This window comes from Homalodisca vitripennis, chromosome 6 (genome assembly GCF_021130785.1).
Source record: "Homalodisca vitripennis isolate AUS2020 chromosome 6, UT_GWSS_2.1, whole genome shotgun sequence".
NCBI classification, from domain to species: domain Eukaryota; kingdom Metazoa; phylum Arthropoda; class Insecta; order Hemiptera; family Cicadellidae; genus Homalodisca; species Homalodisca vitripennis.
In genome coordinates, this window is record NC_060212.1 from 97822116 (window position 1) to 97840036 (window position 17921).

Consider the following 17921-nt stretch of genomic DNA (forward strand, 5'->3'; position numbering starts at 1 on the left):
CTCATACCCGGATGCAACCTCTACCTTCTCTCATGTTCAGCGCGAACCCATTTCGAGACAGCCCCAAAGGATTCACTCCTTGGAATACTGCAGAACGGTTGAGGGCCTGTCATAATTGACGCTGAGCTCCAGTTGGCCAGGGCATCAGCTCTTATTCTTGCAACCGTTTAAGAGTAATACATCTATTATTATTTATCTCAATACCAGTTGGATATTGCCTCAAGACTTGAGAACGCCGTCATTGTATGGAATCCGATGCATTTAATTCACAAAGAACTGATTGAACAAGTTCAAAAAAGATTTTTGAGATATTTATATTATAAATGTTTTAATATATATACATATTTAGTGCCATACATTGAGTTGTTAGAAATGTTTGGGCTGGAGAGTCTGAGTCGGAGGAGACAGGTCCTGGTGCAGGTGTATCTTTTGTGGCCTGGTCCGGGGTCGGGTGGACGACGCGGACTGTTTGGGAGTCCTCAGTTATCGAGTGCCCAACTTCAACAGCAGGAACAAATGTTTGTTTCATTTGCCCTATTCATGCACTGCGACGCGTGCATTCTTTCCTCTGTTGAGGATGATGAGGTCTTATAATACAATACTCTTGGGTGGGTCCGACATTGACATTCACCATGACAGCTTGAATGTTTTCAAAAAAAAGATTAAGCCATTGTTGTCATGAGATCCGTAGGTCAACGTTCTCCATAGGTTTCTCCCCGGGCTGTTTTGTTCTCTATGTGGGTTGGTGTTTAGTTATTTATTTATTACTATTATATTATATTTATTGCATTGTTATTATATTATATTTATTACATTGTTATTATATTATATTTATTGCACTGTTGTAATATTATATTTATTGCATTGTTATTATATTATATTTATTGCATTGTTATTATATTATATTTATTGCACTGTTGTTATATTATATTTATTACATTGTTATTATAGTATATTTATGATATTGCACTAGTTACTGTAAGAAAAGTAAAGTAAAGCCAAAAGTGAAGAATTGTGCTATGGACTTGAGCTATAACTCAAGCCACTGATGTCTGTTTTGTAATTTTTCTTGAACTGCTATAATATTATTAGGGTAAATCCTGTTTTTATAGCATGTAAATAAAATAAAGATTTAAGTTGAATACACAAATCAACAGTAACTAATTACTGGTATGCCAGAAACATATAAAATACTTTTACAAAAATACACTATAATAAATGTAAGGAAAGTGTTGTTGTAACCAATAATAATTTTTTTGTAATCCTTTTCAAACATTAATGCAATGTTCATATTATTGTTTACACTCCAAATTTTTTAATTATGACAGTTGAGTTCTTTTGGTTGTTTTGATCTCTGAGTAAGATAAGTTCGACCTCCTTGTGAACCATGTCCAAGTGTTGTCACATAGACACATGATATTCTGATTTGTTTGCTCCCTTTGGTTTAGTGGTGAAGTCATACATAATACATAACAGATACGAGAATAACATTCACTTCTTGCCAAAGGCAAGTTCGTGTAGCTCAGTTTTAGATTGAGACTGGTAAAATTCTCGTTTTATTTGAGTAATAGTATGAACTCGGCAGATATTTTGTTTTTCTTAATTTAATTTTAGTCATCACTTTTGAGTAATGCCCTTTGCTACCTGTGAGAACAAATTGTATGATATCCAAGAGATACTTGTTTGCAGTTCTTTGGACAATCATATACATCATGGAGGTGGAATATGATATACCTGCATTTACAAATGCTGTCTTTTCTGTAATGTGTAGATTCTGATCCGCCGTACAAATAGTGTTTCTGAACAATCTGGTAAATTTTTTGTATATTCTGAAACTCCTTTGTTTGAAGTTAGTTTATGATGATGGAAGAATTGTGAAGGAAACAGGATTTTTCAGACATTTACCATCCATTGTTCATTGATACAATACAATCAGTAACACAATGATCAGTAGTCCGCAAAAATCTTGATTCTGAAACTACCTTTAATGTACTTTGACGGATGCCAATATTGGAGCATCATTCTGCCATTCAAGCGATTGTCAACGAAGAAATGGCTGATTCTCAAGCCTTTCACTAAGAAATGTAAGAAAAAACAGTGATTGTATTGATGTATATAAGTCAGTTTTTTTACATTTATCAAAGACATACTGACCTCAGAATGAGCTGAAACAATTGTGTTGTAGTATCCCCAAGCTATTTCACAGATAGATAGATAGAGATTGAGATAGATGTCTTTATTGATCTTTAAAAATTTATATGCAATGGATCTTGTCGCAATTGGTTGCAATTTCAATTTGAAATTTTAACACAGTTTAAAGTAACAGAAGAAGGAAAAAAAGTTAAGTAAGTGCCTAGTAACAATGTAAGAAAAAAAACATGCAACTTAGTGCAAGGAATTCTTTTTAACTTAACATGCGAAGATAACATGGAAATATGATACTAATGGTAACGTAGGGAAAAAATTATAAAATTAAGCTATAGTATAGGTTAAAGGTAAACATTAAAATATACATGCCACTTACAACTCCTCAAACTTTAACATGATAGTGTCAGAACTGTAAAATTCATTGAGTTTGTAAAAGGGTCTTTCAATGAGCCAGTTATGTATGACTTTCTTAAATCATTTTATGCTGACATTTTGAGCACTTAAGTGTAGTTTGTGATATACCAACAAACTCATAGAAAGACAAGATCTTACTCAATCTTGTGTAAGGCCTATTAATTAAATTCATATTTCTAGTAATTTAATTATGTACTTGCTTGTTAAGCGTGAAACTGCTAAAATCATTCTTAACATGCAACAAAGCAAAAAGTATGTAAAGATTTACCAATGTCAATATATTTGTTATTTTATAAAGATAAGCATGCAGTGAGCTCTGGGATCAGCACCATCTAAAATTCTCATGGCCTTCTTTAGTGTGATCAAAACAATGTCTACGCTGGAGTTGCCCCAAAAGAGCAAACGATATGCTACTGTGCTATGAAAAGAAGCAAAATAAACCATTCTTAAGCTATCATTCAGAATGCATCTCCTACAGGTTCTTCCAGTACTAAAACCAAGTCAGAGTCTGAACAGAAAATAATTGTTGAAGATAAGACCGTTCCTATTGACTCGTGTACCTTCATGTACTTTTGGCGTTGTTGATGACAGAGTTAATTTTCAAAGGGTCCATGGATGGGCCTGTCAAACCTTTGAACCAAGAGTAATATTGTAATCCTCCTTCATGGTCCATTAGGTTAGTTCAGAACCTTCAGTTAAAACTCAGCTAAAAGATTAAAAAACGGTCAGACAAAGCATATCATATAACATACACAACATAACGTTATATAACATATAACTTACCTATGGTGGGAAGGGTTGATACAAGGGGAATGTTGAGGTCAACTCCATTTCACCTTCCGTTTAGCACAATCTGAAATCTAAATTTTGGCAATTTGTTACAGAGCGTGCACATAACGCAGTTTAAGCTGTGACCGTACGACTTATTCCTGCTTCCAGCTAGTTTTTAGTGAGGTTTCATTTTTTCAAGTATTGCATGTTAAAGACTCAGGACTGTTTAAACACTTGATTATTTCATTGGTAGTTCTTCCGGTCAGGTATCAACGGCCAGTGGGAGTTGGTGGGACATAAGTCTCATGGAGTGCGAGGAAACTTCAATACAAAAAATAATAGATATAATTTTGTTATCGAAGATACTCTGTACTTTTTTGTAATATAATATCTTTATTGTACATACTCACCAATACACATACATATTTAGAGGGAAGGTATATTATTATATTGACAGTAACAGAAAAGTTAAGCTACAGGTGTTGCCAATATACTTGGTTCCATGTTCACCTTGAAGTACGGAGCAACCATAAGCTTTGTTATCTCAATGGCAGTTCTCGTGATTCTAGCCATCCTCAAGACATTGACTCCTCGGGCCACACTCCATAAACACATTATTACAGTCATACTAAATTTTTGTTAGTCTCAAACTTATTTCTTGAGTTTAGACAAATTTCTCAAGAACCAGGTTAATTTTTCCTGGCATAGGTTACTTATACGTTACAATTTATATTACTTTTCAGTTAAATGAAATTACTGTGATAAATTTAAAGTATTAGCGTAGTTATTACTAAACAAATATTAATCCTAAATTACAACTTTATTTGTATATGTAAATTGATAATGGCAGTTTATAGATTACCTGTTCAAAAGTAATAAATTTGAAGTATTAAAGTAGTTATTAATACAAAAATAATCTATTCTTTTCTTAACACATTCACTGCGGATGACAAAATTACCGGCGACAGAAAATGCGGGAATTTTTTTTGTTTTTTAACTTACCCAAAACGGAGTCAGGATAGCCGAAAGGGTTGGTCCAAGGTTTCCCGGAAGCTTCGTTGGCCAGAACGGGTGACATCATGTCCGTGCCGAGTCTCAAAATGCCAAGAAATCGATCTCGAGACATGTACTCCTTGTACATAGGAAAGTTCAACAACCAATGAGTTTTCCAATAGTCGTTCAATCGATTCAGTCTGATGTTGCCAGTCAACAGTAGAAGGCCTAAGAATGTTCTTAGTTTCAACCATCACTAAGTCCTTCCATTTGGTTATGCGAGACGCAGGAGTGGTGGTAGGGCACAAAATAGTTCCAGGACATACAGGTTGGTTTGTCTAATGATATTCTCTAAGAAAAAAGTGTCAAGAAGGAGATTGAACCAGTCAATTGGTTTATTGTCACCTGGAATGGGAATGAGCAAGCCAGGTTGACCAGTGAATGGCATGTCACATAAACCTGGAATGGCATGTCGCTGGCCGTGCCGGCCCGATGAAAAATTATCGTCAATAACATTATTGTCTTCCTCGATTATGAGTACATACACTTACACAGTCAACAGACACTATTATCCACTCACACAATATCGCAAAGCATACACAACAAACGAAAATGGCGAACCGGCGACGAATCGCACCAACTGACTCACCGAAACAGGCACACCTCGCTATTAGTGTCACAGCCTTCCCGGGTAACTGCTCAGCTCACACTGAGGCAATATGTATTCTTTATTGAACATATTCTTAGAGAACAGTACAATTGTCAGATTTTATTTTGTTACATCAGGTTAGAAAGTTCTGTTTAAAAATTCATTTATCGTGTAAAATGGATGGTCTTGAAGCCAGAGTTTTAGTTTGTGTCCAAATTGCGGCCAGTCTCTACTCTTCAGTTCTAGTGGGAGGGCGTTCCACAGCTTTGCTCCGACATACGTTGCCTTTTTCTCCGTGGACGCTAGGCGGTGAGCTGGAAGATGGTAGTTTGCAGCATGCAGAGTGTTGTAGTCATGTTGCTGTGCTCCAGTCATCACTTCATCGGGTGATTTCAGGTGTACGTAGGTCACAACTTCTAGGATGTATAGGTTGACCACAGTGAGAATTTTCAGTTCTTGAAAGGCTTGCCTGCATGATTCTCTTGTGCGTAGGCTTGCAAGGATCCGAATTGCTCTCTTTTGGTGTATTAGGACCCGTTGCAGGTTGCCTAGTGTGGTACCTCCCCAGACTGCTATACCGTATCGAAGATGTGATTCGCAGAGAGCATAGTATGCAGTTTTAGCTGTTCCTAGGTCGCTGATATGTTTCATCCTGCGGATCACGTACAGTCCTGCGCCAAGCCTTTTACAGAGGTTGTCAATGTGGTATGTCCACGTCAGAGAATCATCTGTATTGTCACTCCGAGATACTTTGAAGTGCTGATTTCCTCCAGTTCAGGCAGTCCTCCTACAGTATCTTTGTGTCTTCCAAAGAATAGCTGTTTTGTATTTGTCTCGTTTACAACAAGGTCATTGCCATGGCAATATTGCACTGCCATATTAACAGCCGTGTAAGCAGCTATCTCTAGCTCGTCTTGATTCGTTTTCCCGAGCAGAAGCACAGTATCATCAGCATACATCAGTGTACTGCTGAAATCCTCCATGTACTGAGGAAAATCGTTTGTGTAGAGGATAAAGAGGACTGGTCCAAGAAGAGAGCCTTGCGGCACTCCTCGAGTGATGGCTTGTAGTCCTGAGCATATTTTGCGTGTAACTCCTTAGGCTGTGTATTTCACTTCTGTCATCTGGCTTCGTCCTGTGAGATAGCTTCGGAACCATTCCAGGGATTTTCCTCGTATTCCAAGCGTAGCTAGTTTTGATAGCAGGTGGTCGTGGCTAAGGCAGTCGAAGGCTTTGCTGTAGTCAAGGAATATGGCTGTGGAAGTGTTTCCATCTTCGAGTTGATCAGCTAAAAACTCTACCAGACTTATCAAAGCAGTTGTAGTTGATCTACTTGGTAAGAAACCGTGTTGATGTGGAGTCAAAAGTTGATTCATTGATAAATGTTCTAAAATCCTATTAAGAACAAGCTTTTCAATTACTTTAGAGAAGGTTGGTATCAATGATATAGGGCGGTAGTTTGCAGGTTGTGTGGTGGGTACTTGTTATTAATATGAAAGCAGCTGCTGTATGCCGAGCTCGCTTGTCCACCGCCCAGTGTGCCATTTTCACATGACGAGCATGCTCGTCACCCGCATTGAATGTGTTAATTAGCTCCTTAAAAAAAAAAAAACAAATATTATTTATAGGTAATTAAAATACCTCCAGTGCTGAATCTCCTTAGTAAAAAATAATAAAAACACTTTGTCAGGAAACTAAAATTTTTTACAGAAAAATGTTGTTACCTTCCAAACACTCTCTCCTTTTTACCTTCCATTTAATGGAATCTCTGAAATCTGAAACAGTCACATACTTGACCCGTGGTAACTGAAGTCCATGAAGCAGAATGTGAAATGGAAATAAACAAACATTTGGAGAGGAAAACTGCAAAATCTCATTCGAAAGAAAAATATAGTCTTATTCAATTATTACATCCGCTATTCGTTTGCATTTCTATAATATCACTTTGTGAAAACTTTCATGAAACTCTAGTCACTTGTAAGAAATATAACTTCCTAGCATTAAAGGTTGTACTGAAATACAAAAAGTAAATTTGTATCTTTATAAAACTCCGTGACAGGCCTATATTGTTTATGTGAAATAAATTAAATAACTATCTTAAAGGACTTACTCTTTGCATAGCGGAGGATTTGTTGTAGCCTCTTTCATGTTGACAAAAAGCTTGAACAAAATTCTTTTGATATAGTTTTGTGTTTTTCCCAAAGAATTTTTCACATTCAAGTTCTTCTGCGAAGTTTTTAACACTTTGCTTTTTGCTTGGAACATTTTCCCTGGAACTAGTTGGACAATGTCTCTTTCTTGGAGATGTCTCACTTTTTCCAGCACTTGACTTTTTGTTTTCTTTGGCATTGCTGCCTTTGCCCGATGTGGTTAACTTCTTTTTTTGATCGTCCATCTGTAAAAAAAGGTTGCAGTAAGAAAACATAACCAAAATACAAAGTAATAACAAATAAGTAAATAATTTAAATTCCTCAAGGGAATCCAGGTCTCAATTGTGTAGAGTGTAATTCTTTTATGTTTCCAACTCCTGACTTACCCATTTTATTATTATTCCACATTTGAGGTATATGATTAAATTAATCCATCTTATGTTCAGCTAGCATGATGGCCGAATATGACAACAGTAACAAGACATTGTTCAGCCAATCTGAGTAATATGATAAATTTAAATGTGTATGCATGAAGAGATAGACTGGTTGTATGTATATCAGATCGTCTTAGCCAAAAAAAGTTGACACTGGCTGGGATGGTACTCAAAGAGAGTGTAAAATGCTACATTCTGCAGCACAATCTTCAACTGAGTACGCTGTAATACAGTGGCAGCAGGCGGCATAGTTTTTTAAACAGGAACAATCCGTTTGAACTATGAGGGGTTACTCAACTCAGAATATGAAAAAAAACCTTCTTCTAGTGAGCAAGAGGACCATTTGACTATGACTGGGCAAGAAAGATTTCCTTCCCCATGTAGCATGAGCTACAGGTGTTGATGAAGCTACATCGGTAGGTGCCGACAAGCTGAACCCACTGATGTACTTGTGTGAGTCCAAAATTGCCGTATTTCTCTGTCAGTAGAGAAATCCCTACAGCCGAAAATTTTTCATCACGTCCAGGTTCACACTCTCAGGGCGGATGGGCGTTGCTAATTCTCCCTAAGTACGGTTGAGAATGTCCCAGATGGGACACAAGCTTGTGGAATTCTTTATAGCGTTTCGAAATGTCTGTCTCTCCTAATCGCGTGAATAAGTCCGAGATGCTAAAATGAAGGATGAAGAATCCGAGTGTATCCATAAAGAGAGAGCCTAGTTGTAAATCTCCTAAGTGTAGGAGACTAAACTTTATAGAAGTATATAGGTTGCTACAATACAGTTCTAAAAAAGGTTCTAAAACTGATATTAATAAACTATAGGCACATTTCACTACTGAGTATTACATCTCAAATTTTTGAAAGCGCACTTAATGTAAGGACAGCTTCATAGGAAGTAATAGTGTAATTACTAATGAATGGTATGGTTTTCATAAAAATAGAAACGCAGAGTCTGCACTCACTTTTTTTCTCAATAGCATGTCCAAGGCCATACACATATACATTCACAGTATACTGCTGGTAATTTCTAATTTTTATGGCATGTCCAGTGTCTTTGATTGTGTAGGTTATAACAATTATAAGCTGTTTAGAGTCAAATGTCAAATCTAGGTATTAAGTCCAAAGCATATCAACTAGTGATTTCTTATCTTGAGAGAAAGAGATATAGGACTGATTCCTTATTTGTGGCTTTTAGATAATCCATTTTATTCAATTGACGAGTTTTTAAATATGGATGTCAATATTCAGTTTTAAATCATTGGGTTTTAATTTTAAACTATATATTTATTTTACAACTGTAAGGTAAATGTTTTTGAGTCTCTTAAATCTGTTTTGTAGTTTTCAATGATAGTTTGTTTCTATATTAGTATGTTTTATACTAAAAGTGTATTGACAATGCCTATTTCATTGTATATATGATCAACGGCAATAAATATCTTATGTCTTATAATAATGACTATCATTATTCAAAATGAGTTAATGTACACTAGAGAGTGCCATAAGGTTTGTTTTTGGGGTCCACATTGTTCCTTATCCATCTTAACGATTTCACAAATAAAATTATTGGAAAAATTGTTTCGTTTGCTGATGATACTAGTTCTATTAATTAAAATTCCATAAATCTTCAATCAAAAGTAAAATTTGATCTTAGAAATTGGTTTCAATCTAATGGTCTTATTTTTAATACAGAGAAAACAAGCACAATACTAAGAAATTATTACTTAATGAATTAAGTCAAGTGAAATTGAATCTCACTGATTGCCATAAATTTCTATGTATTCCAATGGACAAAAACCTAAATTTTAAACACCATATTAAATCACTTGTTGACAAGTTAACTTCATTTCAATTTACCTTGAAGTATGATTCAAAACTCAGTTTCGTTACACATAATCAAGGTTACTACTTTGTACTCCATAGAGGGTGGTTATGAGGATTCACTTCTGACTGATTTATACCTTACAGTAAAACCTATACTGGGTACAGCAAAAACCAATGTGTCACTTACATCTGGGCAACTCACAATAATGTGAAAACATTAAGTAAAGGGTTAAATGATAAAGTCATACTTGTGAAAATGTTTGTCAAGATATGTTTACCGTATATTTACTTGCCTTGTATCAATATTAATGTGTTATTTTTCTTCAAGATTCAAAATCTCTATTGACCAATAAATAACATTGTCAGGTACAATAGGCTTTGTCATGAAAAATCATTTTACATAAAAACTAATTTATACGCCTAATTAGTTATATATTTTTTTAACAGCTGTACATTAACCAGATGTACGATAAAAAATTTTACATTTCACGTACTCGTCAACAGAGTAAAAAACTTGATACTTTGGTATTATACCGACGACACCTTATCATTTTTGAAAATAAGGAAAATAAAGAGAACCTAATCTAACCAAACTGAAACACAACTCTTTATTGACGAAAATATTAACTTACAATATTTAAGGATGGTGTGCCGCTTTACTGAGACGACCAGAACTGTATGGTGTAGGCAAGAATTGCGTCGAATGGATTGCCACCACGTCACCACCTCTGACCGCCACATGTACTCAGCTAGGTAAGAATCAAGGTGGTGCCATACTGTACCATGATGTCTTTTGTTTTGCCATTTAGCTGACCCCCACATCCTTTCGACTTGCTGTGTGTTATCGCCGGTCTCTGGGTCCACAAAGTTGTATTTATGATTTACTATGTAATGAGTAAAACCAGCATCCTCCAATTCACGGGTTTTACACCCCTTCCAGCTATCTGACATGATAGTGCTGTCTGGTTTAATATGAAGGGCAATATGCTCCAATAATGTCTTTACTCTGCGGTTAGGTACTCTAACAAGAAATCTCTCACTTGTTTTCCTACACAAATCGCTGAACACCCACTGTTGTGGCAATACGCATCCAGCATTATTTTTCGTTTTGTAAATAAACTCTAATCTATTTCTACTATTCTGTCGTTTCCTCCGATCATGCCGGTGTTTTGTGATTCAACCAAACGCACACCTCGCACATGTAATGGTATCAGTTAACAACCGTTGACACCATATCTAACTCCCACTCACACCACTTCATTGACGTCAGCTTGTACGCCCAGTTGTATATGAAATGGTGTGCGACTACCTTCAAACCATGAACCAACACTCAAGCGTCAAGCCAACTTTCTTCAAGCATGGTCTTGTACATTTCCAGAAGAATACTAAGTCATGTCATGAGCATTTACGCACTGTTGAAACGCAGGTAAAAACTCATTCTGTTGAAAAAAAACCTATTGCACCCTCTTCACTTCTTGGCAAGTCCCAGATTTTCATAGTACCACCCATCTTTCATACGCAATTCAGCAATACAATCAGATAGACCGCAGTGGACAGAGTAGTGTGACGCCACGAATGCCCGTCCAACAGGAATCGCCGTCAGTGAGACTGGCCGGAGATAAGTTGGCAGTGGGGCAGGGCTTTGTGGGGAGCGACATGCGAGTTGTATTCACTAGAGATGGTTCTACATAATTATTGAACAAAACACAACTAAATACACCCGTTTTCGGAAATAATAGGGTGTGGTAGGTATAACACCAAAGTACCCATATTAAAGTAGAAAATGTAAAAGGCATGAAGAAACTGGTATATAGATATACTAGTTCATTAAAAAAAATATGTTAAAAGAAATGTATTGTGCAACAAAGATTATTCGGCAACAACACGAACAACGATAAATTGTTATGAAACAGCAAAAACGTTAAATAATGAAAAACTCCAAGAAATAGTCTGTATTTACTTTAGTAATTTAAATTGTCAAAATTTAACATTTTGACTACTAAAACAATTTCTAATGTCCTGAGCTTGCAGCAAAAGCAAGCTTCTGTAAGCTGCGATAATAAATGTTATACATCAACAATTCTCCAGCAATATATGTGATAACACTTTGTATACCAAGTAAAAGCTTGTGTAATCTACCACTGTGAAAATTTTAAAAATGGTATCATAACAGGGCTTACAGATTTTTAAGATAATTTAGTATATATAGATTATATTTTACATTTTCATAAAATGATAAATTTTTTACCTGTCCTTCAGGTTAGCCTATTTACCTACCAATATTGATTTAAGTTACACTAAAAATACATTTAGTACGAACCAAAGAACTAAAAAGTTAGTTTTACGATATTGTATAGCAATAACTACTTATTCGTTCTGCAGGAAGTTTTGTTTTATTTCATAACATTACCAAATTGTTCAGGCTGAAACCATATAAAAGAATGGAAATTATAAGATTAAAGGTCAACCTGGCAAATCATGAATTCGACGTTATCAACGTATTCTGCTCATCCTCCTGAAAAAAAAATATATCTGGTTTTAGGGGGTGCAAATGACAAATAACATGATTTTAGAGGGTATATACATAAATAGTTAAGTTCTTAATGTTCTGTGTCTGGATTCTGTAAATATTATCTGCGGGTGGGAATAATAGCGTATCTGTTATCTGAACGCTCCGGAGCAGAAGTCAGAGATAACGTGTACTGTAGTTTGGATCAAGTGAGTGCGTGGATCATGGATCAACCATCCACTAGTTCGACCAATCGTAGTGAATTGGTGTGTCGGAGTGTTTTGTCGGGCATGTTAAAAGTTTACGTTTCGACCGAAACGAGATTATTTAGTTTCTGTGGAACACACTAATGGTAAGTGTTCTCTATTAATGTCCATTTATATACGTATTCATATTAGGGGTATTCATGATTTATTAAGTTTTTTACACGGTACATTTCTGATCGGCCCTTCTAGAATTTGATATTTTACTGATAGGTACTATCTCGAGGGATTTTTTTCTTTCATTGACACAGCATAGGGCAGCCGAAGCCCGCGCTGATGGCCGGAGGCACTCGTCTCAACTCGATAACAACTAATTAATTTGTAGCTTGGAATTTAAGAAAAACATTGTTCATTTGGATCTAAATTCTGCTTATTTCAGTATTATTTTTCATTTACGTTTGCAAAGATGACGCCGCATCCGATGACGTCATCACAAGGTTGAATCATGATCACAAAAGGTCACGTGATGCCCGATGTGGATGTAGAACATGGAAATATTGCTCCGCGCTTCAACAGTTCTTCCATTTTTGTATGTTCTAGAACTTCGTTATTTCTCATTTCCACCCCGTCAATCCTTATATTGTTTTGTTCTGTAGGACGATTCCAATAAGTTAATAACGCGAAACTCGTATTTTACCGCTCCGGCCGTTAATGTGACAATTACCAAAAGAATAGCTTTCAGAAAAAAATGCCAAAGCAAGTTTAGAAACTTTTTACATACAACCAAAATAGGCTTTCTAGAATGAGAAAAATAGATAATCAGTTATGTTAAAAAATTGCTTCCTGCTATAAAAAGTTAGATTTTACATAGTCACAGAACTAGTGTTAAGCACAACTCAATCACTGTCAGCTCGAGGGTTAAATAAACTGTTCTATTTCATGATTTAATAATTATTGAAGTGTTATCTAACTCATCGATGCCGATAATTCACTTGTTGAGTAAGGTTACAAATATTAATAACCTCAAAATTTACTGCAATATCCTTATATCTTTGTAACTAAAACTATACTTTACGTGACAGTATCCTAATTTGAAAACTTACGCTAGTAGGCCATAAAAATTGTGTATATCTTTCGACACACTAAAATAAAATACAAATGCCCAACTTCATTGCTAATCCCCAAATGCAATAACTTTTGTTTTTCTTTGCTGAGATCCCGCCAGGCCGCCAATGGCATGCCAAAGAGTAAGTTGGGTTCCGGTTCAGCAAAATGTAGACACATCTTCAAATAGGACTTTTTAACATTCACTTCAGTTTCAAAGAAACATACATTATTATAATGTATAACGATTTGTTGTCTAAAGACATCAGCTTTGCAGACTGATTAAGTAATTAATTAAAGTAAAGTGTTGTAAGTACAATACATCCATTTTTTCTGCATTCGATTTGTAATAAATCTGAGCCTGCCAACTAGACCTCCGATTTCAAGAGTTCTGTTATAAGTGGATTCAGATTGTATGGACAATTCCAAGAGATATGTGGTTCTTTTATTGCGATTGAAGCGTACTTTTCTTTATTTTTTTAGTCGTTTAAATGTGGCAAGAATTACATTTTTAATGTTTATACTAGTTTTAATACAATCCTAATGCATCAATCCTACGATTATTTTTTGTTTTACCAAATCTGCTAGCAACGAACGAAAATAATTATTTAGTATCGTAGATCAGGTATTGTATCAGGTAACAGTTCGAAATTCCAGAGAGCCTTATCACGAACACTTCATACCATCCATTTTTGTGGGCAGAGGCAATTTTTTACGTTGCTACCTTAGCTCACTTATTTAATAATTTAGGCATTTCCCATTCGGCCATGTTTCCTACTGTGGCAAATATTTGAAGGCAGCACCATCTGAGAGAAAAAAGTAGAATGTGTACAAAAACTTTACTTGGAGCAATATACTGCTTAGACAAAATATTTGTATAAAATATGTCGAAAACCAACAAATTACTATTAACTTTGTTTTTCTGCCTGATTGTTACAAATCATATGGCAGTTGGCGATAAGCAGTATGCACACCACTCACCAGCACTCAATTTAAGAACTGTGTGTTTGTTAACGCTAAGGCGCCAGTCGTTGCCCATGGTCGTACATACTGCTGTCTGAAAGGGATGCGTTTCTTTTGTACCTATGATAGTCCAATGTCTTCTGTGTAGAGCAGCCTGGATGAAATATAATTTCAAACATAGATTTAAACATAAGTACTTGAGTTGTTTTAATGCACACCAACTGCCAATTGCACTGCTGAAAGATCGTTTTCTGCACTATCCAGAATAACAAATAATATAAGCTTTACTGTTGATAAAAAAACGATTCTTGCTGTTTTACCCATTGATAAGATCTGATTGCTAAACTTGGTTTTAATGACTTTACCAATGCAGAAGCAAGACACAAGCAGTTTAACCCTTTGCTGTTCAGTAACACTGGATGGAAATAGGAGAGTCATTTGTCAGTTCAGTATTGTTGTATTTGGCCCTGTTTGTCCTTACAGCTCTCCTGTCCAGTAAAACTGGACATCTCAGTATATCTCTTCAGCCCGTAATCATAATCCCTCACGATTCCTCTACAGCTCAAATTTTAATTTGCAAGTAACTGCTTGTGCTGTTTTTAAAGTTGAAAGATTTTACGTTTCACACTTCATTCACTAACAACTTTTACGTTATAACTCTTCAGAAACTGGTTTTTCTCTTTTATTGGGTTTATAATACATTTTTTTATTTCATATAAGATCAGGCATATGAATGGTTTTATTTCTAATACCTCTACATTGTACCATTACTTGGAAATAAAGGGTGATTAAAAAAGAGCGCCGGTTTTGATATATCAAATTAAGAGATTTATTTTAATGAAAATCTTAAATAAAATACATAAATACGTTCATCTAACCTTCCGATTTCATGTATGAAAAATAATATCATGCATGTGTCCTCCTCTGCTACGCTGGCACGCAACAACCCTGTCCATGAAATTAGCCATGACTGCACGACAAGTTTCCACTTCAATTTGGCCGACAACCCGTCGAATTTCCTCCTTCAACTCATTGATGGTTCGGGGTTTATTGGCATAAACTAATGACTTTAGATGACCCCCAAAGATGAAAGTCACAAGGTGTTAAGGCACACGACCTTGGTGGCCATTGATGGTCGGAATTACGAGAAATGACGCGATCCTGAAAGCGGTCACGGAGCAACACAATTGTTTCACGGCCAGCGTAGCATGTGGCACCATCCTGCTGAAACCACAACTGGTCAATGTCTATGTTATCCAAATGAGGCCACAAAAACTCCCTAATCATCGTACGGTATCGGTCTTCATTCACTGTCACAGCTTGCCCTTCCTGATCTTCAAAAAAATAAGGGCCGATGACCCCGCCCGACCAAAAGCCGCATCAAACTGTCACTCGTTGTGGATACATTTTCCCTTTCGTTAATCATGCGAGGGTTTTTTAAACCCCAGATACGGCAGTTCTGTTTATTAACAAATCCATTCAATTGGAAGTGCGCTTCATCACTGAAGATGATATTCATTGCGAAGTTTTCTTCCTCCTGCGAATTTCTCAATACCCAATCAACAAACTGTCGTCTCTCCTGGTGATTTGCCACTTTCAATTGTTGCGTCAGCTGAATTTTATAGGGGTGATATTTGAGATCGTACCGAAGAATTCTCCGTACAGAAGAACATCTGAAACCCAACTGTTGAGAAACGGCGACGTATTGATTTCGCTGGGCTAACAGCCACACTGTCACAAACCACCTCAATGTTCTGTTTAGTTCGGGCTTAATGACGACGTCCAGAATTTTTGAGGTCGACTGTTGAACCAGTTTCTTGAAACTTTTTCATGAGTCTGTGAACTGTTGATTCATTCGGTGCTTCATTACGTCCTAGAGTACCGCGAAGTCGCCTAACAGTAGCCGCATAACTCTCTCCACTCTGATAAAACGTTTTCACTATTAACACTCGTTGCGCACAAGTAAACTTCTCCATGGTTAGACACAGAATGCACTAATGAGAGAAATATCAGCTGCGTAAACAATCGGAATGAAGTCAGAAATAGAATCAAGGTCAAACATTGTTGCCAACCGATAAAATAAAATTTACCGGTCTTTTCAAAACCGGCGCTCTTTTTGAATCACCCATTAGCTGAACAGTCTTTGCTGCTGTCTATGATATCATTTATCAGATGGTAGCGGTATCAAATGTCTTGGTCTCATCTTAAATATGGTTCTGGCTGCATCACTTAATAAATTTACTTTCAACTGAACTTTATTATATAAAAAATGCAAATATAAAATACTGTAAATTAAGGATTTTTGACCTTTTTTTTTAAAGTATACTTGTAATGTGTGGGGCTTTCAGACTGAACTTAAAGAGTGAGGTTAAGTTTTCAAAAGAAAATAAAACTGTCTCACAAGGACAAACTAATAAATTGTTGTTTTACAATATTGTAAAACTGTAACTATTGAGTTTTCTGGTTCATACCTAACATATTTTTAGCATAAATCAAGGTTGATTGGCCTAATGAAAAATCTAAACATTTGATGAAACAAAAATAGTGAATTATAAATGTCCCCTCTCATTACCTCCCCACTTGTAACATGTTTACTATGGTGCCTTGGATTATAAAGGCTTTTGTTTGGTATTTAAAGATTTAACATGGCATTATATTTCAGGAGGAGTTTTGATATTAACACTTTTACTTACTTTAATACACCCCCTGTATAGTGCCTTTTAACTCTGAATCTCGGGTGGAATTCTATTACACAGCACTAGGAGCCAGGGAAGCAGAGTTGCCATGAGGATTTTTATGATGTCAGTCATTTGGCTTAATCAATAAAAGTATAGTAGTGTAGATTAGGTATTGTAACTTAGTTCCTGCATTTTATATGTTAAGGATTTTGTGACTATCACATGACACATTTGCAAATTAATAAAATTAACTAAATATATTTATAATAAAGTATAATTATTATACTTTGTCTTATCAAAGGAAATAATAGAAAGGAATTAATAAGTGATCATCTACCTGCTTGATTATGATGCAGTGGTACAAACAACCTACTATAGTTGTCAAATGAATGTGCAACTTGTGCTTTTATTTTAGTCCATTCATAGACTAATGTTCATATTTCCTTTTTAGTTTATTTGCAAAGCGGACTGTCCCTGGAGTATTAGGCTGAAATTTGAACCCAATTTAGAATTCTAACTTGCTACTACAAGATGAATACTAAATTAAATGGGTGATGAAATCTGTTGGAAGCTTGGGTTGGAGAAAGATCCTACTCTTCTTCCAAGATCCACCACTGGTATGGCTATCTCTGAAACGCCTATCATTAAGGCTACAAGAATTGGTAAAATTTTTCCAAAATTAGGGAAGCAGGCTGACCTTAAAACTTGTTCAACATCATCCTTAAACAAGGTCTATCAAAAGCTGCTGTACCAATCCTTACCAATCCTGTGTTGGATAGTCTTCTGAATGGTGAAAATTCCACTACTATCCTTTGTTGGAGTTGTTCTGCTGCAACTATTTCACCATCTGCAAAGTAATTAGCGAATGTCTACGTCGTTGAGTAATATCCCGATTGATCACAGGGGATTCAATTTGCTTGGATTTCTAAAATTATTACTACATCAATTAAATATACCGATGCTCGCTTGTAAAATCTGTTTATATCAGCTAAAATGGCATCTAACCCTCATTTTATGATGCAACATGAAAAAGTCAATCAAAGATTATACTGTATATAGTGATAGATGCTGATCAATACAAGGA

The 17921-nt window shown here is 35.8% G+C and overlaps 1 protein-coding gene across 1 annotated transcript in view; it reads right to left on the reverse strand.

Moving 5' to 3' along the window:
• LOC124364609 (DNA damage-binding protein 2-like) overlaps nt 1-13322 on the reverse strand; it is a 39818-nt gene extending 26496 nt beyond the window's left edge. The window contains exons 1-2 of the mRNA XM_046820214.1: nt 13196-13322; nt 7086-7370 (exon numbers count right to left, since the gene is read on the reverse strand). Coding sequence (XP_046676170.1) covers nt 7086-7370 — 285 coding nt within the window. The 5' untranslated portion in view covers nt 13196-13322. The remainder of the gene's footprint in view (nt 1-7085; nt 7371-13195) is intronic.
• Between the last annotated feature and the right edge of the window lie 4599 nt (nt 13323-17921).